General features: G+C 40.5%; 1 protein-coding gene across 5 annotated transcripts in view; it reads left to right on the top strand.

Moving 5' to 3' along the window:
- LOC5570937 (protein outspread) overlaps nt 1-21,080 on the top strand; it is a 656,156-nt gene that overhangs the window by 631,429 nt on the left and 3,647 nt on the right. For 4 of the 5 annotated variants that reach the window (XM_021844546.1, XM_021844549.1, XM_021844548.1 and 1 more), the window contains 7 exons: nt 9,055-9,737; nt 9,799-13,902; nt 13,970-14,104; nt 14,168-14,304; nt 14,371-14,523; nt 14,617-14,701; nt 14,911-15,121. In XM_021844546.1, coding sequence (XP_021700238.1) covers nt 9,055-9,737; nt 9,799-13,902; nt 13,970-14,104; nt 14,168-14,304; nt 14,371-14,523; nt 14,617-14,701; nt 14,911-15,121 — 5,508 coding nt within the window. The remainder of the gene's footprint in view (nt 1-9,054; nt 9,738-9,798; nt 13,903-13,969; nt 14,105-14,167; nt 14,305-14,370; nt 14,524-14,616; nt 14,702-14,910; nt 15,122-21,080) is intronic. The other variant, XM_021844551.1, reaches the window with a different exon arrangement.

The following is a 21,080-nucleotide window of genomic DNA, read 5'->3' as shown; positions in this document are numbered from 1 at the left end:
ACATCGGAGAGTATGCGAGTACTTCCGATGAAGTTGAGAGATTTGCAGTTCCATGTATCGAGTTTCCAATCGCTACTCAATTTCCGTCGTTGTGGTCTTTGCCAATTTTTCCTAGATTTCCAGAGGACCATTCTCCCTAAATGTTTGGAGGGCCATAGTGCACAGTTTGGCTTAGAATCCTTTTCTGGCACTCGGACGATGATCAGCCAAACTATCCCTAGTTAGTTTAAAAATTACATAAGCATAACGTTGCAACGATAGAAATTTGATATCATAAGCATAAAACGAGCTCACCAGTTGGCACGATCGATCTTGACTATGTCGCTCACCCCACAGGAGCATGCCACGGAATCAAAAGCAATAAGGACAGAATTAAAAGGTATAAAAACACAATTCTACTTTTGAGTTGTTGGGAGAATCTGTAAGTTCGTGTTTAGGTCGACTAATAAGAGGAAGCATGCGACTTACATTTAAGTCTCATCCCAGGGGCTTCTAGCTGTTGAGAGTTTATCATTAGGGTGGCCCTAGACCGTCACGTCGCTGAGGGATGCTTCCTTGGTGTTGATAGACACACTCACTCGCGCACACACACACTGGGGTCTTAAAAATGGCTCGGGCCCGGCCCACGCGGTTGGGATATATTTTGGGTTTCACCTTTTAAGGACTTTTATAAAGCGGAGACCAACACTTTGCCACACTTTTGGGCCTCCTGATGCGGTTGTTCTGGGTTTTAGGGCACTCCAGGATCGCACACTGATCTAACACACACGCGGGTAGATTTTCGGACGCGTTCGGTCTCCACAAATCGTTATCGCACTCGCGGTCACCCACACCCGGGACTTTACGTTTTCGTCTCCCCAAATCACACCGTGGCGGTTATAAAAAATGAATCTCACTCGCGGTATGGACTTCTTGGCTCCCGGATATTATCGCGGCTCGAAGGTTATCTCCCAATCCGAATATTTCACCATCTACTCGCTTTGAAGGTTGGCACAAAAGAGAGCGATCTTGAGGACTTGATCCCGGATGGGGATTCTGCGACTCGGCTAATCTTCTCGCTTATCCCATTCTCGTCTAATTCTCCAGCTTAGCCGAGGTAAGGAGTGTGCTTTGATGAGCGAAGATTAAGTGACGGTGCTTCTCAGGGCAAATTTATAAAGAAAAATATACAGTTTTTTTTTCCTAACTCCTATTTGCAGTAAATTTACATAATTTTATTATTTAATCTAATTTAATGGGACATGTCAATGTTACAAATCTATGGAAATTCTCGGGAAAGTACCTTACTTGCTCTACTTTCACCTTTCTGGATTGATGAAGAGTCTTCAGAAGGCAACTTACCCAGGATTGCGCTACCTACGTCGTGCTAGAGAAGCTGCAATTTCCTATTTTAAATCTAAAAGAAATCCTGAACACAAAATTGAAGGGATTTATATGAAAATAGGAGACATCCTAGAAAAATCCTTGGCAGAACCAGGAGATGATTTTTTAGAAAGCATGTCCCTCAGAGATTTCTTGTAAAATCTATGAAGGGATCTCAACAAGAATCCAGAACATTATACTAAAAGTAATACCTGGCATGACTTCATGAGAAATCTCCAAAGGAAACTTTCAATGTACCCTTAGAGGAATATCTGGTCGAAATCTCTGAGAATTCATTACACATGATAGGTCTAAATTATTTTTTTTTTTGCTGCTGGGTTTCTTTTTTCCAGTAATATATTTTTTGGCACAAGAGCAAAAATAGGAGTGTTGGTTCGAGATAAGTTATAATTGTGAATGATATGAACGATATAGTTAGAGTTTCAGTTTATTTTATATTAAAAAAAAAACATTGGAAAGTGGCTAATTCACTAATTTATTAAAGTTTCAAAAATATTCCATGACAAATTGTCGAAATGTACTTCAATACTTTTAAAAGATTTACAGATATGGAATTTGGTCAACTTAAGTAACAAATTTAATGCTTTACCATTATTCTTAAAATGAGAGTAAATGGAAAAAGTTTATGATTGTCAAATTAATAAATACTCTTGATAATAAAGTTCAAATTTTGTTTTTATTAAATTTTGTCTGAGCGTGTTCTTACTACTAGTTTGATAAATAATGGACATATCATATTTTTTATTTATTTATTATTATTTTTTGTAGCAACTTTAACTTTAATTTAAAAAATGGGTCAAAACTTATACCTTGACACTTTTGATCATGTTAAACGTTCACTTAGTCGATAAAAACGCCGCAGGGGTATTACTTTTTAACACTCTGGGGTTATTTCTATCTGACATTTCGGAAAGGACAAGAAAACAAAATCCAAAAACTTGAGTTTAAAGCAAGGGATGTGGCAAATTGGGCCATGGCTTTAGGATTATACAAATGCGAAAATGGCAACATTGGCAAAGAAACCTCTCAGTTAATAACTGTGGAAGTGCTCATAAGAACATTAAGCTGAGAAGCAGGCTCTGTCCCAGTGGGAACGTTAATGCCAAGAAGAAGAAGAAGAAGAAGATTCCCTCATAAATTCCTCCTAAGAGTCTCCAGGAATTCCTTCAAGATTTTTTTCCAGAAGTTGCTAGTAGAATTCCTTTATTGAAGAAAATTCCCTTGGAAAAATTGATGGAGGAATCAACGGAGAAATTCTTTGAGCCACCACTGGAGGAATCTCTAGAAAAATTTCATTGAGAAATCCTTAGAGTAATTCCTAGAGATCCCTGAATGATCCCTCTTGAAAAAATATGGAGTAATCTCTGTAGTATAACATGAAAGAACCCTTTGTTGGGAATGGGGGTGATGTCACACTAGATCTTGATAGCAAACGTCAGCTTTTTGATCTTGTAAGCTTCAAGCTACAAAATGTTTTATTAAATATCATGGGTTCAGAATACAAAGAAATTTGTTACTCACGATTTTAGTGCACTTCATACGCTTTTGAAGAAATCGTATCGAATACCCTAGATCTGGATTTTGCGTTCGCTATAAACATAATTAAGTTCTTTAGTTCTAGGTACAACCATAGATTTTCTAAGTACCGTAAAACGGGGTAACTTTGATAATGCGGGTAACTTTGATAATGCGAGACTCTCAACATACTAAACGAAATAATAAATTTCCTGTTAATCTGTTAAGAAAAACGAATGCAAAAGTAAAGAGTATTAGTATGACACTTCATGTTAAAGCTATTTCCGTTGGAATCAAGTACATTTGAGGATTTATATGCATATATGGAAAATTTATAAGATTTTAGCAATTTTGAAATGCTTTCAAACAATCTGTTCTACGATCACTATTTGATGCAGTCATAATGAATTCGTCACTTATACTTGATAGCCTAGTTATAGTAGAACTCGAATTCTGTCTCAAAACTCTTAGCGAATACTATTTTTACAAACTGGGACCATTTTTGTAATCTAAGTCACAAATTTCCATATAGCGTTAAACGCCTAAAGATATGCAACTCCCTACAAATGTTCTGTAATTCATTCATTTTGTTCGAGTGATGCTCCATTATCAAAGTTACCCCAAAACAGAAAACCGACTTTCGATTATATGAAAAATTATACACCCATTAAGAATAAATCTTTTGGAAATCTATCAACTGGAATCGATAGTTAGGATACCAGTACTTGTTTTAAAAATATGAAATAAAATTATTTGAAACAGCATGCATAAATATTCAAGTTTTCTTCGAAAAAACTATCAAAGTTACCCCGTTTTACGGTACTTACAATTCAGTTGAGTAATTTTATATGTAGTTCAAGCAATTTAAGATTAGCAAATTATAGAAATTAAGTTGAATAAGGCAGATTAGCTTTAGTAGAACACTAGCTGTATAAGGTTGAGGTAATGATGACTTGCAGGTGATGAATTGTTTTTCAGTCTTATCTACCTATCTGTCGCAGTGACAGGCATGACGGAACGTTCAGGTACGATCTACTGTACGTGAGTGTTCGCAGCGGCGCTGCACCGAGGGGTGTTGTCGGCACACCCTTAGAATAATCTCTTTGACGAATATCTGGGAAAATACTTTGAGGAATCCTTGCCTAATCCCTGGAAGGTTCTTTGGAAAATTCTTTGAAAAAAATCTTGCAGGAGTCTCTGGATGAAAACCCGAGGAAATCTCTGGAGGAATTCGTGAAGAAATCTCTGGAACAATTTTTAGAGAAACCTATATAGAGATTTTTCAGGGAGCAATTCCTGAAGAAATTGCTGGGTAAAATCCGTTTTAGAGAACACAAAAACGCTGTGGATAACGAAATCTCTGGAGGAATTCGTGAAGAAATCTCTGGAACAATTTTTAGAGAAACCTATATAGAGATTTTTCAGGGAGCAATTCCTGAAGAAATTGCTGGGTAAAATCCGTTTCAGAGAACACAAAAACGCTGTGGATAACGAACGAGTCCATGAGTCTAGTATGGCAGTACACTCTGTTGAACTCAAACATGGTATAGACTGGGACAAAGCGAAGCTTAAACAGAGCGTCCGTAAAGTTTACCATTCAAATGCTTGGGAATCTACACTCCCGTGTATAAGTTTGGGTTCACCCCCTAAAAAACATGCAAAAGTGTTCTGTCCATATCTCTGTGATTACACGTCCAATTGAAACTCTCTAAGTCGCATTTGAAAGGCAAAGAGTTATTCTTACTTCGTATGTATTTTTCCAAAAACATTCTTTGAACTTTGTATACTAAATGTTTACTTAAAGTTGTGACATTTTTCAAAAAACACACTGAAGAATCATATCTAATTTCCTCAGCATTGGGTCGACCAAAATTTTAAATCAAAGTTTCATTAGAATCGTAATCTTATATTCTTTCAAGAGACCCCACGAAATTTTTGCAGTATTCGAAATCAATGAAACAGTCAGTCAAGTCATCGTGCAAAAGTTTGGGTTCACCCCTCAGTATGGTGTATCGTGCAAAAGTTTGGGTTGAGGAAATTAGATATGATTTTTCAGTGTGTTTTTTGAAAAATGTCGCAACTTTAAGTAAAAATTTAGTATACAAAATTCAAAAAATGTTTTTGGAAAAATACATACGAAGTAAGAATAACTCTTTGCCTTTTGAATGAGGCTCCAAGAGTTTCAATTGGACGTGTAGTCACAGATATATGGACAGAACACTTTTGTATGTTTTTGAGGTGGTGAACCCAAACTTTTGCACAGGAGAGATGATCATTCAATTACTTTCAGAGCAACACTGCTTTTTTGCTGTAGAACATAGTAGCCTGGATTACTTTGATCTATTCTTCCTGCCAGCAGCACCACTGTTGCCTGCTGAACAGTTGGTGAAGCATACTTCATGCAAACCAACTTTATGACAATGAATAACAATTTATCCTGAGGTCCAATCAAAAAGTGGTCTTCGGCAAAGTTGTAGCTGGGAGGATTTCACATTAGAAGAATTTGTTCACTTTTGCATAAAATATTATGACAATAATAAATAATAAAGGGCTGAGCACAAAAGATTGGCGTTTTCCATAGTAATCTCCATATAAACTTCAAATGGCGTGTGCACAGTCAAATTTCTTCCGAATCACTTTAAACTTAGGGAGGATGTTATTTACCATAATTAAAACCGTTTAAGCATAGGGGAGCAAACATTTCAAAATTTGCATCACTCTAATGTTCATCTCCAATGCCGACCAAACGTTGATGAATGACGACGATGCCCCGATAAGTTCGCCGCTTTTTCACTTGACGACACTGGAATTCAAACAGTTTTATCTCTTTCTGACGTGTACTGGAAGAAGTACGAAGCTGTGTTGTTCTCTTCTATGTAATCAGTAAGACATCGTCCTGTAGATGAACATCGAGCTCGAAACCGGTCGACGAAAAAGGTAAATGCTCAAATCCTTTTTATGTTTGTAAGTACAATATGTGTTGTGTCCAGTTTTGCGTCGCGTCCTGTGAGTCTACTATAGTTATTACGTTAGCACAAAATTTTAAAAATGAGTTCTGGATAAATCTCTGGAGGAATTCCTGAAGACATTCATTAGGATCATGTAGAAACCCCTGGATAATCCTTGGAGGAATCCATGGTGAAACTGCTGGAGAAATCCATCAAGGGATTTTTCTAGAGGAATCTAGGTAGAGATTTTCCTAATGTAATCCCTGGAGTAATTTTTGTATTTTTTAATAAAATTTATGGAGAATGATTCCTTGGTTTGGAGAAATTTCTAGAGGAATTCTTGAAGGAATCCTGGGAAGAATTTATAGAAGGCTAAAACGAAACTCTGAAGAAATTTCTGAGGTTACCCGAAGATTATCCGGAAAATTCCAGATTTTGCAGGAAGTATTCCGTGAAGAGTTCCTGGAGAAATCCCTCGAAACATTCGTGAAATAAAGAATCCCTGGAGGAATCCATTGAGCCCTGAAGAGGACTACCCCGCATTTATCCTTGAAGAAATCTATGGAGGAATTTCTGATGAAATATCTGGAATAATCCTTGAAGAGATTGTTATAGTGTAACCCCTTGGAGACATCTCTGCAAAGATCCCTTCAAAGTTTTTCCTGAATGAATCCTTGAAGGAGTCTCTGGAGGAATTTCTTGAAATAATATCAGGATAAGTCGCTTGAAGAATTCCTGAAGGAACATCTTAAAGGATTTCTTGAAGAATCCTAGTAAAAATTTTACTCGAGGAATCTATGAAGGATACACTAGAGACATTACTGCGGAAACTCCATGCAAATTTTATAGAAAAAATCCTGTCGATTTTCCTACAGAAATCCTTATAATAATCCTAGGGGGAATCCCTGCAAGAACTCCTAGCAGAATTGCTGAAGGTATTCCTGGAGCTCTATTGGAGCTGGACTCAAATATCATAGTGATCAAAAATTCTTTCCGAAGGAATCTGTTGACATCCCTAGTGTGATTCCCGGAGAAATCACTGTAGAACAAGTCACAAAATTGCGTTTGCGTTCAAAAGTTCATATTTGTCAGTATTTTAAATTCTATATACTGTTTAATAGTTTTTTATTAGCTTGACGTGCAGTGTGCTATTCGAATATGAAAATGAGTCACAACAGTATATATTTTCATCGATGTTTTTTCATTCTAGTGAGATCATGTCAGATATAAGAAATGAATGTGATGTTTGGAGTGATACTACTAATTAATAAAAAATATTAATAACTTTCAAATGTAGTGAAAAAAATTATTGATTTTTTTAGATTGTATGAGATAATTTCACACCCAAAAATATGGTACTCATTTCACCCCATCAGTAAAAAAATGACTCAAAAAATTACAAATTTGGGAAAAAATCACTCATTCATTCGTTATTTTTATAAGACAATGGAAGTCAAACTGATTTAGTGTGTTAATCTGAAAACTGTTGGAAATCATGCAAAAATCCGAAGATTTCATAATATTTTCATCACTTTTATCGACTTTTCCTTAAGGTGACCAAATTGCCCCACCTTCCTTTAAATACACAAATCTACTATTGATTATCTTTCTTGAGAAGTTTTTGGGATATACTACATCATGCTAGAGGGGATGCTTTCTCAGTGCATACACGATACGACATTGTCCGTTTGTTCATTATATGGTGACCATTATCAGGGCTTTGGACCTGTAGCTCTAGCGGACATACTACTATGGTTAGCCGTCATGCGCTAGCAGTATCTCTGGAGTGCCTGGACTAAATTAGAGGACTAACTTCCTGTTTTAATTCTTAATGATATCATGAAAAGAAAATTGAAAGGATTCGTAGGAAAATAGGAGATATCCTAGAAAAATCCAAGGCAGAATCATTAGATGAAGAGCAGATAATTTCCCTGAGAGATTTCTTGGAAAATCAATTGACGAATCTCTACAGGAATCTAGAAACTGAGAGTAATACCTGGCATAGCTTCATGAGAAATCGCCATAGGAAATTTTTAAATTACCCTTAGAGGAATATCTAGAGGTCGAAATCTTTAAGAATTCCGTACACTTGGATAGGTCACAATTTTGTTATAGCTTGGTCTCCTTTTTCAGTAGTATATTTGTTCGAACAAGACCAAAAATGAGAGACATTGACGAAAAATTTTTGTTTGGCAATTAACTTTAAAGCAAGGAATGCAACAAAATTAAAAAAAGGTTTATTTTTGGTTAAACCACCCAAACATTTATAAATTGAGTAAATATGTGTTTTTGACCTAAACGTTTGGTACTAAAATTGGGACATGGCTTCAGGACCTTATTGGAATTATTTATTAAGCAATTCAAATTCGAATTTTTAAAAGTTTTTTTTTACAAACTTGATATGCAGTGCCCTATTCGAATATGCAAATGAGTCACAACAATATATTTCGTGATCGAAGTTGTTTTTTTTTAGTTTGATCATGTCAGCTCTATCCTTTTAAAGACATAAAGCTTTGTGGGAACCAATTTATATGATAAAACTCTATTAAACAAACTGCTGCTTCAAAGCTGCCTCTTAATATCCTGGTAATCAAATCACACAATGATAAACTCCAATCCTTTTATGATAATAATCACCAACGTCATAATATCGGAGCCATATGGGACGACTTTCAAGGATCACTTCTTGTCGTCTTTCGCATAGTTAAGAATATTTGTTTATGACCGTTTCGCATATGTTCCCTATCGCAGATTATATCGGATTTCAAATCTTTATATTTATGCTTAATTGCCACCCGACAGCGAGAACGAACTGTCGTAGATCCCATTCGTGAAGTGCGTACGACTAAATGAGTATAATTATATACGAAGTTTACGACTGACTTGGCTATCCCATCCGCTCAGAGATGGTCATTTGAAGCACTTGTATATGTTTGCCTATTATGACGAGGGACCCTTCTTTTCTTGCAACAGCATCCAATGATTTTTCAAACCACATGAGCCTTCACATAGCACTGTGCAATTGTCAGACATCGTGCATTCATTCCTAGATTTAAGACGTATACTGTCATACTTGTGACTATTCTCAGCTCATTGCAGAAAGCGTTAATTTTCAGTACCCTCTAGTTTTATCGCAAATATAATCGTTGCAGCATCAACTACCAGGGTATTAATTGTTCTTTTTTCCTTCTTCTCTTCCATTGCTCAGCATCCATGTGCTATCTGCTAGACGACGTTCGGCGCGATGAGAAACTGAAAGACATAGCCAACACGATCACCAATGTGAACCGTTGGAGCTCGCCGTGCATCGCCGACAGTATCCCGTTGACGGTGGTCGGAGTGTCCCCGGATGAGAAACCCACCCGAGATGAGAACACAGTTCCTCCACAGTACAGTGCTAAGTCAACCGGCCAAATGCGACCACAGTCCCTGACGATTCCGTCTACTGCTCCGGCCATCGTTTCTGCCATCGTTAAGAAGATACCCACCGGTATCAGTAGTTCCACCAAGTCTGACCTGTCGAAAACCCACCAGAAATCTATCTCTAGTCCCAAGTTGAAACCTAGTCAAACTCACGAACGAGGCGATCCCGATGGGGACTGTGGCCTCGACGATGCCCCTGCAAACTATCTCTCGAAAAACTCCGAACTCCGAGTTACCATCCCATCAACGGAAGAGCTAATCAACTCGAAAAAAGGATGGCTCATGAAACAAGATAGCCGCTCTAGCGATTGGAGCAAGTATTGGTTCTCGTTACGAGGGGCTGCCTTGTTCTATTATCGAGATCCTGTAGCCGAGGAGAAGGGTGTACTCGATGGTGTGCTGGATGTTAATAGCATTACCAGTATAACGGAAGTACCCGTTGCTAGGAACTACGGATTTCAGTTGACGGTAAGTAGCAAATCAATTCCAATCATTTTTCTTCAATATCTAATTCTATCAATCTTTCTAGACATGGGATAACAGACGCATCGTTTTGTCCACTGTAACCATCAGCAATCGAAACAACTGGATAAATGTGCTCAAGAATGCAGCCGGATTACCTCAGACCAAAGTTACACTGAATAACAACAACCTGGGACTAAACAATCAAAACGATGAAAACTTCAAAACGTTAACCGACAAACCTCCGTTAGAGATAGAAATCATAGACAGCAACCCGACGCAGGACAAGATTGGCAGTAATAATACCGGAACCGTAAACAATCGCGTCATTACTGAGGCTACACAAGGAGAAGATCAAGTGGACTGTAAGCCACTACAGAAAAATCAAGACGTAGTTGTGCATCTCACCAAATCAAATAGCTCGTGCGACGTTCTGAACAATAACCTTCCGCAAAAGCCAACCAGTACATCGACAGTCACGAGTCCTGTAACGCCCGTAACGCCAATCACGCCCAAGTCCATGCTGTTCTCTTCCGACGAGGAGTACCGCACTGCATCCGAAGGAGGTCGGAGGGACAGTGTCGGCGATTGGGGCTCACCAGTATCTCCTTCCCCGCCAGTGCCACTTTCAGCGATAGCTAGAACCAAAGATAGATTAAGAACATCCCACAACCGATTACACAAGCGCAGCCGATCGTCACCTCCGTCGTCAAGGCGCAGTACAATCGAAAGCGTGCAATCGGAAGACCTCCCACTCATCAACCCCGTTCAGGAAGAAGTCTGCATGGATAAGGAACTTCAGCTGAGGTTACAAGCTGCCGAAAAAGAACTGTCGATCCTGCGAGAGGAAACTCACGAGCGAGAAGCCCGAATGTCTGACCTGCTAGCCACACTCGAACGAACAGAACAAGAATTGACACGGAAACGAGAATGTGAAGAAAATCGGGATAAACTTGTGTCGCAACTCGATGCCAGTAGGGCCAATGCTCAGGAAATCATCGACAGGATAACGGTGGAGCTTGATAATAGTCGCGACACGGTTAAGGAACTGGAAGATCGTCTAGCGCGTGGCATCGAAGAGAATGAATCCCTCTATAAGAAAATCAGAGAATTCGGCATTTCTAGTCCTGCATCCAGCTTGTGTAGTCTCAATACCAAAACGGGTAAAATGCGACGGATGGATTCGTTTAGCGATTTGACTAGTCTGAATGAGGTTGACCCAAACACGTTGGACAAGGACATGCTTGCAGATGAGTACCACGAGTTGAGGGCACGTTTCGAGAAAGCAGTCAGCGAACTCAAAGCAATGAAACGTGAACTCAAGGACTCTCACAAAATGTACGATGATCTTGAGATATCTTATGCCACGTTAAAACGGGAGATCGAACGGCACCAAAAGGAGCAAGAGTCACAAACGAGGATGATGGCTGACAGAATACAGGACATGACCAACAAGTACACCAACGCTGAAAAACAGGTCAGACTTCTTCGACAGAAACTGGTCAGAAATGAGAAGCGGAGGTCACTATCGCTGAAGGGTAAAGAATCGCTCACAATCCAGAAAGAATTGGAAGAGAAAGTTACAGAGCTGGAGCACAAGATCGACGCTTTAGAACAGGGAGCAGTGATAGCTGAAGTGGCGGAGGCCCAAGGTGGAGCATCTGAGCTGAAAAGCGTGAAACGAGCGTCAACCAGATTACGAAGGAAGAGCTTGGATAGTGCTACAATCTCTTCGCAGCCAATGCAAGTTCTGCTCCGGTTGAATAACTTAGAAAAACGTGTCGACACTGTGAAGGCTACTGCCGGAGAAATTTTGGCTATCCCTGGCTCTAGTGAAAGCGTGAACACTGCGGGAACGATAAGTAGCGGAAGCACTAGCAGTATCAGCAGCGTCGGTATTGTCAAAACTACCACTAGCACTAGTCCAAAGGTTTCCGAACACCTAATGGATCGGTTGAAAAGTTTAGAAGGTGTAGTCATTTCCGTTCGTGACCTTGTCGACCAAAGTATGCGTCAGTTCCAGAACCTGAGGTCTTCCCGATCTCGACGGTCTGTTTCACCGATTGCTGACAAAAAGGATTCTTTTAAATTCATAGAAAGGTGTCTATCAGAAGTCTCCAAGCTGTTACGGGATAGTTGCGAGCATTGCGTCATACAAGATTGTTCGTTGAATAACAACATCGTCCTGCTACCGGAAACCAATCCGATCAAGTTGGCACTCACACAAATGGAAGGCCAACTTAAAAATAAGCTCTGTGATCTGCTGAAACAACGACGAATGCTGCGTGAAACAAATGGCCTGACGCAAAAGAAAGATATGGAGCTCCTAGCTGAACGAATCGCCTTCGAAACTGTATGCTTCGGACGGATGCGGAACGCACTGGAACGGGCAGAAGGCATGAAGGAACATGAAGAAAAACAAACCAAAGTAGAAGTGTCTGAAACGATACAGCTGATGGCAATGCTCAAGGCAAAACTTGCCGGAAAATGTGGTATCAAGCCCAACAGCAGCATAGATGTGCTTGCCAGTGTTTTGGCTAGAAAACTCATGTTGTCAGCTGGTCGAACCAGTAACATAAGGTCGCTCAACTTCCCTGCCATCAACAGTAATTTACTGGATGATTTACTTCGTCAGCAGAACGAAGTTCATATGGTAGCTAAACGGTACAAAACGACCGTTATGGAAAATCTAGCGTACGGCTTAGCTGCCGAAACGCTGAGTTATATTTCTTCATCAAATGAAACTATTCAGGGAGCCGTGCAGGAGGCTTGGCGGCAAGCCCAGGAAGCAGTTAACGCTGAATTGGTACAGTCGGAAATCGCGCACATCATGATGCGAAGTGCTCAACGGTACGAAAACTCGCTGACACCTGCATTTGGCTATGCATTGTCTACGGATGAGCGAATAACATTTGAAAACTTTGCTGATGCCGTTCAGGACGTTCTACGAAGAGAAATGGAACTGGCGGTAACTCAGCTGACGGAGTGCTACGAAGAAAGTCTAGCGAAGATGAAACGTGGTCAGTGGAGGCTTCATTTGGAACAGGAACGGAAACCAAGCGAAGGGCGGCAGCTATTGGCAGAATTTGCTGACATAATTGCACACAAAGCTTTGATCGATGCTCGAGTTCAAATTCTAAAAGGAGACTACGTCCCTGCCAAAATCAAACTGATTAATGAGGATAGCAACAGCTTCAGCGTTGTTGCACTGAAGAAATACGAAAATTTATACACTGATCTCACCGCTGATCTTGAAATCGCCAATTCCGACGACATCCTCGCTGAAGCAGATTTCAACTTCATGTATAAATATTTCGTTAACGAACATTTGACTAACAAAACAGATATCAAGGAAATATCTGCCATTCTGAATGAATTGGAACGATCTGTGGTATCGCTGCAGAATACGATGGTTCCGGATAACGTGTTGATCGCCAGTACGGTAGATGTCGATAGTTTACGAAGCATTCATGCCAGATGTGCGGAAATTCAAATTCGTATAGATTCTTTGATTGAGACAGCCAAATCTATTCAAGCTCAATGCGACGAATGTGACAGACTGCAAATTACACTTCACCAACTGACTGATCGGCACGAAACCGACATCGCTAGCTTAAGGCGACAGAATGAAGAACAGGTTTGCCTGTTAACCAGAACGATTGATGAGCAAAAACAGCTTATCAAGAGCATCGAAAACGAAAAGACAGAAATTCAAGAGAGGTTGAGAAATGAGAAAAATGTCCTGAAGCTTCGCGAAAAGGAATTCAATGATCTGAACAGCAAGCTTCAAGAATACGAAACAATGTGCCATGAGAAGGATAAGGAAATTGAAGATCTTTTAGATAACTTCGACGAGGAACGTAAAAAGTCCAAGGTGCTACGGGACAAGTATGAAGAGCTGTCGAACAACTTCCAAAAGAATACCGAAGAATATGTCGAGCTTGAAAAGGAGCGCGATTATCTGTTCGAGCAGATCCGAAAGGAGAAGGATCACGTTAAAAAGTTGGAAAAACAGTTGGAGATGCTCGAAGCCGAACACGCCCAGCAGGTAGACAATCTGCATGCTGCGTATCGAGAGCAACAGATGGCCAATGAAATTGACTCACAGAAGGACAAAGACGACGAGGATAGCTTGCGTCTGAAGTACCAGGCGGAAATCGAGCAACTCAGGGTAAGTGGCAATAGGGTGATTTCATCGGTCGTAGCAACAACTAACCCATTACTTTTTTATTTTTTAGGCTTTATGTGAAAAAGGTCTCGCAGCAATGGAGGCATCGCACAAGCGAATTATTCACGATTTGGAAGAGAAGCATCAACATGAAATTGCGCAGCTGATAGTGGAAAAGGAGCAAGCACTTGCCGAAGAAACTCAGGTAAGTGGATCGAGCTCATCAGTGGGATCTCTCATGTGAGTGAAAAACTTTTTTCTACCGTAGGCAACATTGGCAGCACTGGATGCAATGCGCAAAGCTCATCAGAATGAAGTCCAGCGTGAAGTTGCCCGATTCAAGCAAGAGTTTTTGAAACAATTTCAGAAAGGTGGCCAATCGCCAACTTCCGTAAAAGAGAAAGAGTATGTAGTTTGGAATGTTTGGCTTAACATGTTAAAATCATTCATTAGTACATCCTTGTTTTACAGGCAAGAGTTGGAGGAAGTTCGGCAGGAGATCTTGTCTCTATCGGAGAAGTATTCGATGAAGTGTGTGGAAACGGCTTCACTCGAAGAGAAGCTGAGAATTGCATCGCAACAGCTGAAATATTCGCAGCAGCACATTCAGCAGCTCGATGTTAGGTAACGTGGAATTAGCCCATTGAGCGTCGTGTCTTATAAATAAGTGCAATTTAGTAATTATCGTATCACTTGCAACTTCTATCGCAATTACAGAAACAAACAGCTAAGGGCACACTTTGTATCAGGCGACTCGACTGATTCCGTCTCAACGCCGAAGGTATCCACAACGCAAAGCTCGGTAAGCATCTGATCCTAAGTCATGGTGAAAACGTGTTTTGAGTTTTTCGTTTTTTTGGATTTGTTCCACCATTTTTCAATAACACATCGTTTTCATCCTAATGGCTCGCTTGTACGAAAAAAAAACACATTCAGGCGTTTGATTTTGTTTTTGGTTTTTCTTTACCCAACTAAATACGATAATTCTAACACGGACAAAAACACTAACAGCATGATGATGCGAACGGTAAGAAGACCTCAACCGACGGTAGCCGACATCATTCGCTTTCAACGGTGATCAAAGCAGCAGCCAACAACGGTGGTTCCGTAGCATCCAGCCACAACAGTCCTTCGCCGGGCCATTGTTTCGATAACAGCAACAAAGAATTCCATTCTATTAACAATAAGAAAGAATCGCATCCTAGGTTGAAACTATGCGAAGGTATTTCCGTTTTCAGTTGAACTTATGTGCACATGATTGGTTATGGTTTATTTTCCTTCCTCACATTCTATCAATGACTAACAAAACACAACCTAAGACTATATTTCAAGAATCCAACATTTGTGCCAGAAATCCAATTACTATGTAATCACGGTTTTGAGGGATAACTAATGAACCTATCATCATATTTTCCAATGGACTTAGCATATAATTTTACAGGTAGAATTGGCGTGAAGATTATCCGAAATATAGTGCTTCAAACTATTAAGATTGTTATGTTGAAAAAATGTATTTTCAAATAACTACAAAATCATTATCATTAGTCGTTCATTATGTGCAGCAATTACATTCGTACCCTTCCACAGCGCCCCTTACTGCCATGGTAGCCACCAATTTTATTGGTACTTGATAGGCCACTACGTTGAATCTACGCCGAATGGATTGCTCCTGAGCCAATCGCTTCTAATCGTCCTGCACCTTTAAGTCCTACTCAACTGAAAAAAAACCATCTTGTGCGCGGCCCGCCACGAAGTCGACCGTCTCGTACGGGTTTTCTGTTGAATATTATCATTGCTTGTCATCTTTTCGGCATACGATTCTCTTGACGGTAGTTCCGAGCGCTATGCTAAGCAGCAAGTCAGAAAGCACGTCACCCTGCCTTATTTCATCTATCTAAAGTTACAAATGAGCAATTCTCGCTGAAACCAGGCCGCCATCGGCACCCATCGTTAGAATTCCAATTTTATGTCTCTGATCGCTAGCTTTCGATAAAACTTAAGGGTGGTCCTTTTTGTTTTCTCAAATTGGTGGACCCCTCGTACGCCAGCTAGCTAAACAGTTTGCAAAAAAGCCCATTTTTTGATAAATCTTGGGTATTTCTTCACGTGATATGTCTCATATTTTCCTTGGAACACATACCAAACTTAATGGCATCGTATAGAGAAAGGATATAGCTTTCATTTGAAGTTAAAAAAAAATCCGGCGGCCATTTTGAATTTGGCCGCCATCTTGAATTTTGTTAGAAAAATCGTTTTTTCACCATTAGCGCACCGCTCGTTTTGAATTCTGAGATCACCATCAGAAAGCTGAGGAAAAATTGCGTAAGATAGGCTACAGAAACTAGGTGTGCAATGGTATTTACCCTATGAAATGAACGATTTTCTAAAACATGTTTCACGATTTTGACGTATATGGCGAGTGCAATCAATGCAAACATCATTTTTGGTACAACAAAGATACAAGTTTTCAGTAGTTGGTGTATTTTTCGAGTCAGATGAAGAATAGGAGTATTATTTTGAGTGAAAAAATCTGGCGGCCATCTTGGATTTTGACGCCATCTTGGTTTTAAGTAGTAGAATGAGTTTTCACCTTGATAACACTTAACATGTTGAATTTTAATGCCACCGTTACACTTACTATTCTTCTTGTTCTTTTTTCCTGACGTTACGTCCCTACTGGAATAGAGCCAGCCCCTAAGCTTCAAAAATAAATTAACAAGTAGAATTTTTTAACGCTTATTTGCCACCTGAATGATTGTTCTGCATATCTGCGAGTCGAAAAATAGCATTAATTCTTTCATTTATTTGGTCTAAAACCATTGATAGAAATGAACAATCTGTTGAACAGCTAAAATAAGATAAGAAATAAAGAATCTGTTTGTTTTTTAATGGAGATCTTTAATTAATTAAACATGAAGAGCGCTGAGATGGTAAAAAATCATTCTACTGCTAAAAACTAAGATGGCGTCGAAATCCAAGATGGCCACCAGATTTTCCAAACTCAAAATGATTCACCTGAGTTTCGGCATTACGTCCACATTAGAACAAAGCCTGCTTCTCACCTTTCAATTTCGCTATTTTTCACATGCATGTTGGGTGTTAGTAAAAACAATACTTTATGATTCAGAAAATCAAGGATTTTTTTTGCTTAAAAATTTAAGATTTCCATTCTAAATTAATGCACTTTTGGAAATGTTTTACGTTAAAATTACAGATATTACCACAAAACTTACTAATGTCCCAACGCACAATTTATAAACTTCATTCGATGACAAAAAAAGCATATGGTAAAAAAAAAATTGTTTATTTCAATCAATGTTTTTGGACGGTTTTTATTCATTAAATTTATTTATTCATAATAACTGAATTCAAAGATATGTCGAAGAAATATTCTGTTATTAAAAATCGTATTATAAAGGAAAATTCCTATTTAATAACCTGTATTAATAACTAATAAAGCTGAGTATCAGGCTCGGTTCCACTAGGGACGTAACGTCAGGAAAATGAAGAATAATAAGAAGAAGAGTATACGTAACCTTGTTTTTATTGGTAACCTCTAAATTCGACATGCTGAGTGCTATCAAGGTGAAAAATTCATTCTACTAGTCAAAATCAAGATGGCGTCAAAATCCAAGATGGCCGCCAGATTTTATCACTCTAAATAATACTCCTATTCTTCATCTGACTCGAAAAATACACCAACTATTGAAAACTTGTATCTTTGTTGTACAAAAAATGATGTTTGCATTGATTGCACTCGCCATATACGTCAAAATCGTGGAACATGTTTTAGAAAATCGTTCATTTCATAGGGTAAATACCATTGCACACCTAGTTTCTGTAGCCTATCTTACGCAATTTTTCCTCAGCTTTCTGATGGTGATCTCAGAATTCAAAACGAGCGGTGCGCTAATGATGAAAAAACGATTTTTCTAACAAAATTCAAGATGGCGGCCAAATTCAAAATGGCCGCCGGATTTTTTTTAACTTCAAATGAAAGCTATATCCTTTCTCTATACGATGCCATTAAGTTTGGTATGTGTTCCAAGGGAAATATGAGACATATCACGTGAAGAAATACCCAAGATTTATAAAAAAATGGGCTTTTTTGCAAACTGTTTAGCTAGCTGGCGTACGAGGGGTCCACCAATTTGAGAAAACAAAAAGGACCACCCTTAAGTTTTATCGAAAGCTAGCGATCAGTGACATAAAATTGGAATTCTAACGATGGGTGCCGATGGCGGCCTGGTTTCAGCGAGAATTGCTCAAATGATAACCACATTTCGTGCTACATCCGTATGCATGATTTCGACCCTTCGAGCTATGCCTAATGACCTAATCAACTTCGTCGGAAAACCGTGGTTGGGCATAATTTGGCACTACTTGTGTCCATATGTCTTCATTGAATCGTACGCAGCTTTGAAATCTACAAACAGATCAAAGTCTACAAGTTGTACTCCAGAAATTTGTCTAGGTTTTGACCATCGGTTATAGACCCTCTAGAAAACCAGCTTGGTATTGACCGACGAAGGAGTCCTCAAGGGGTCTCAATATGTTAATCAGAATTCCAGACATGATTTTGTACGGCCATTTAAGTAGTGTTATTCTTCGGTGATTGGCGAACTCCAGTCGATTCTCTTTCATGTAAAATGGACAAATGAGATCATCCAACCAACTAGAAAGAAGCTGTTTTCCCTATCATATCTTCAAAATGATATAATAAAAGAGTTCATCATGTTGCTCACTTCCATGTTTGAGAAGCTCTGCCAGGAGCTGGTCCTTTACAGCAGCTTTGTTGTTCTTCATCATATTGATAGCCTTCTTGACTTCATCTTCATCAAGCGTTTGAGATTCCACTGCCTGTCCATCGTCAACGATTCTGTTCCGGAAAAACCCCGAGGGGAAATAACTAATAAGAGGAGCAGCAACAATCACAAAACCAGAAGAAACACAGAACTCACACAGTTTAAGCCCCCGATTAGTCCCATCCTAAGCACGCCACTGAGCGTGTGAATTCCATCCACGACTGTGAGTGTCATCCGCGAGTGGCGTTGAGCGATTCCCACCGTCATCTTCATCATCATCATGGTGCTCTCCACAGCGACAGCGTGCGCGTCACGAATGTTCTAGAACACGTGTCGCGCTGTTTGGAGAATGTTCCAGAACGACTAAAATCCGGTATAAATACACGGAGGGAATCGCGTACCGGATCAGTTTCATGGTAATCGTCGCAGAATGTATTTCGAAGTGCACCAAGTGAAAGTTAAGTGTAATAGGAGGTGCAGACAATAAAGTAGTGCAGTTGTAGTGTATAGTGAAAGTAGTGGTGTGTTTCCTTTCATCCGCCCCGTAATACAGTCCACCCGACGGGAGTTGTACACCATTAACGCGAAAACGTAGTGGCCTTTCGAGCAGGATCCAGAGCCACCCGCCCGGAAAGAATTACACACCACCGCTACCCGACACGTTTGCGTGGCACCCTAGCCGAAACGTGTACCGCCCGAGGATAGGAGAAGCTACTACTGCTACCACTGCCACCGCTACCGTTTGTGGATTATTGAGCATCCGTTGCCCGAGGAGGACTCTGCGACCCAACGACCCAACGCGCTGTCGTAACCCGCAACGCTGTGTGTTTTATCCGAAGATCGTCTACAATGACACCACCGTAGACCAGATCGGCTGCCAAGGCTGCAGCTGAAGCCGCTTCCAATTGGGAAGTCACCGCCGATGCTGAGACGCTGAAGGAGCTTTCATCGCTGTCCCACCAACGTGACCAAGTGAGTTTGAAGGTAACGCGGGTTCAAAGGGCACTTGCCGCTGCTCAGAATCGGGTCAGGCCTTCGCAGTTGAGGACATTCTTGAAGAACATCGACGATTCCTACAGCGAGCAAAATCATCGCCATTGTTCCCGACGAAGCCTTTCGCCAACAAGAGGAGGTTTTTGTGTTGTTTGAAGAGCGACGAGCTGATGCTAACAACCGAGATGAACTCCATCAGAACTCCAGTGCCACAGCCTCAAGCAACCGTGCAACAGCAACTGGCCCAAATTTAAGGCCATATTTCAGGACTTGATGGCAAACTCTGGAGACTCCGATGCCATCAAGCTTTGTCACCTTGATAAGGCGCTTGTTGGCGAAGCGGCTGAAGTTATCGATGTCAAGGTGATAAGTGAAGGGAACTATCAGCAAGCATGGTCCATACTCACCGAGCGATTCGAGAACAAGAGGATCATCGTAGTGACGCACATTCGTGGCTTATTCGACATCTAGAAAATGTCTTCAGAATCCTGCAAGGAGCTTCGACGGCACCACGACGAATGTACCCGCCATGTCGAGAGCCTGAAATACCTCGAGCAGGAGCTCATGGGTGTTTCCGACCTGTTCCCGGTCCACATTCTGATGTCCGTGATGGATCAATCAACGAGGATTGCATAGGAAGCCACACAGAAGAAAGGGCAGCTACCGTCCTATGCACAGACTGTCTCATTCCTCCAGACCAGATGCCAAATGCTGGAGAACTATGAGATGGCATTCAACCCAGACACAGAGCTCTCACCCAATCAATTAGCAAAGGCTTCCAAAACGATTACATCCGATCCGACCTACGAGCAGAACCAAACGAGCCACTCAGAAGAAGTGTTTGCGACTTTTGCCAAGGACCTCATCGCAACTACCAATGCAGTACGCTTGCGAAACTGCCGATAGTTAAGAGGATGGAAAGCTATGGACAACTGGCGCCTGCTTCAACTGTCGTCAAAAGGGCCCACTTCCAGCGAGTGCTCTTCTTCAAAGGTGTGCCAGAAGCGGCATCATACGCAACGACGAAGCAACACAAGGCCTGGAGAACAACGTGTCCAAACCAACGGTGAAAACCCGACTAGCCCCGAACCAGTATACGGTGTCTACCAGTCCAGCAGTGTCGAGTGAAGACTCGAGACCATCGCTTTAGTGCAACTACATCTATTCCTCCAAAACCGTGTTTCTACAAACCGCAGTCGTCAACGGCCGACCGCTGCCATGCCGTGTTTTGCTAGACAGTGGTTCGCAAGTGAACTTTATCTCGACCGATTTTGCGAACCGTCTAGGAGTGGAAAGGCAACGTGTCAGCGAGGTATCGGCAACGTCCGAACCAATACTCAGGAGAAGGCTATGGTAGAATTCCGATCCCGAATAACCAACTAC

The sequence above is a fragment of the Aedes aegypti genome, chromosome 2 (assembly GCF_002204515.2).
Source record: "Aedes aegypti strain LVP_AGWG chromosome 2, AaegL5.0 Primary Assembly, whole genome shotgun sequence".
NCBI lineage: Eukaryota > Metazoa > Arthropoda > Insecta > Diptera > Culicidae > Aedes > Aedes aegypti.
This window is presented reverse-complemented; position numbering and strand designations above follow the sequence as displayed.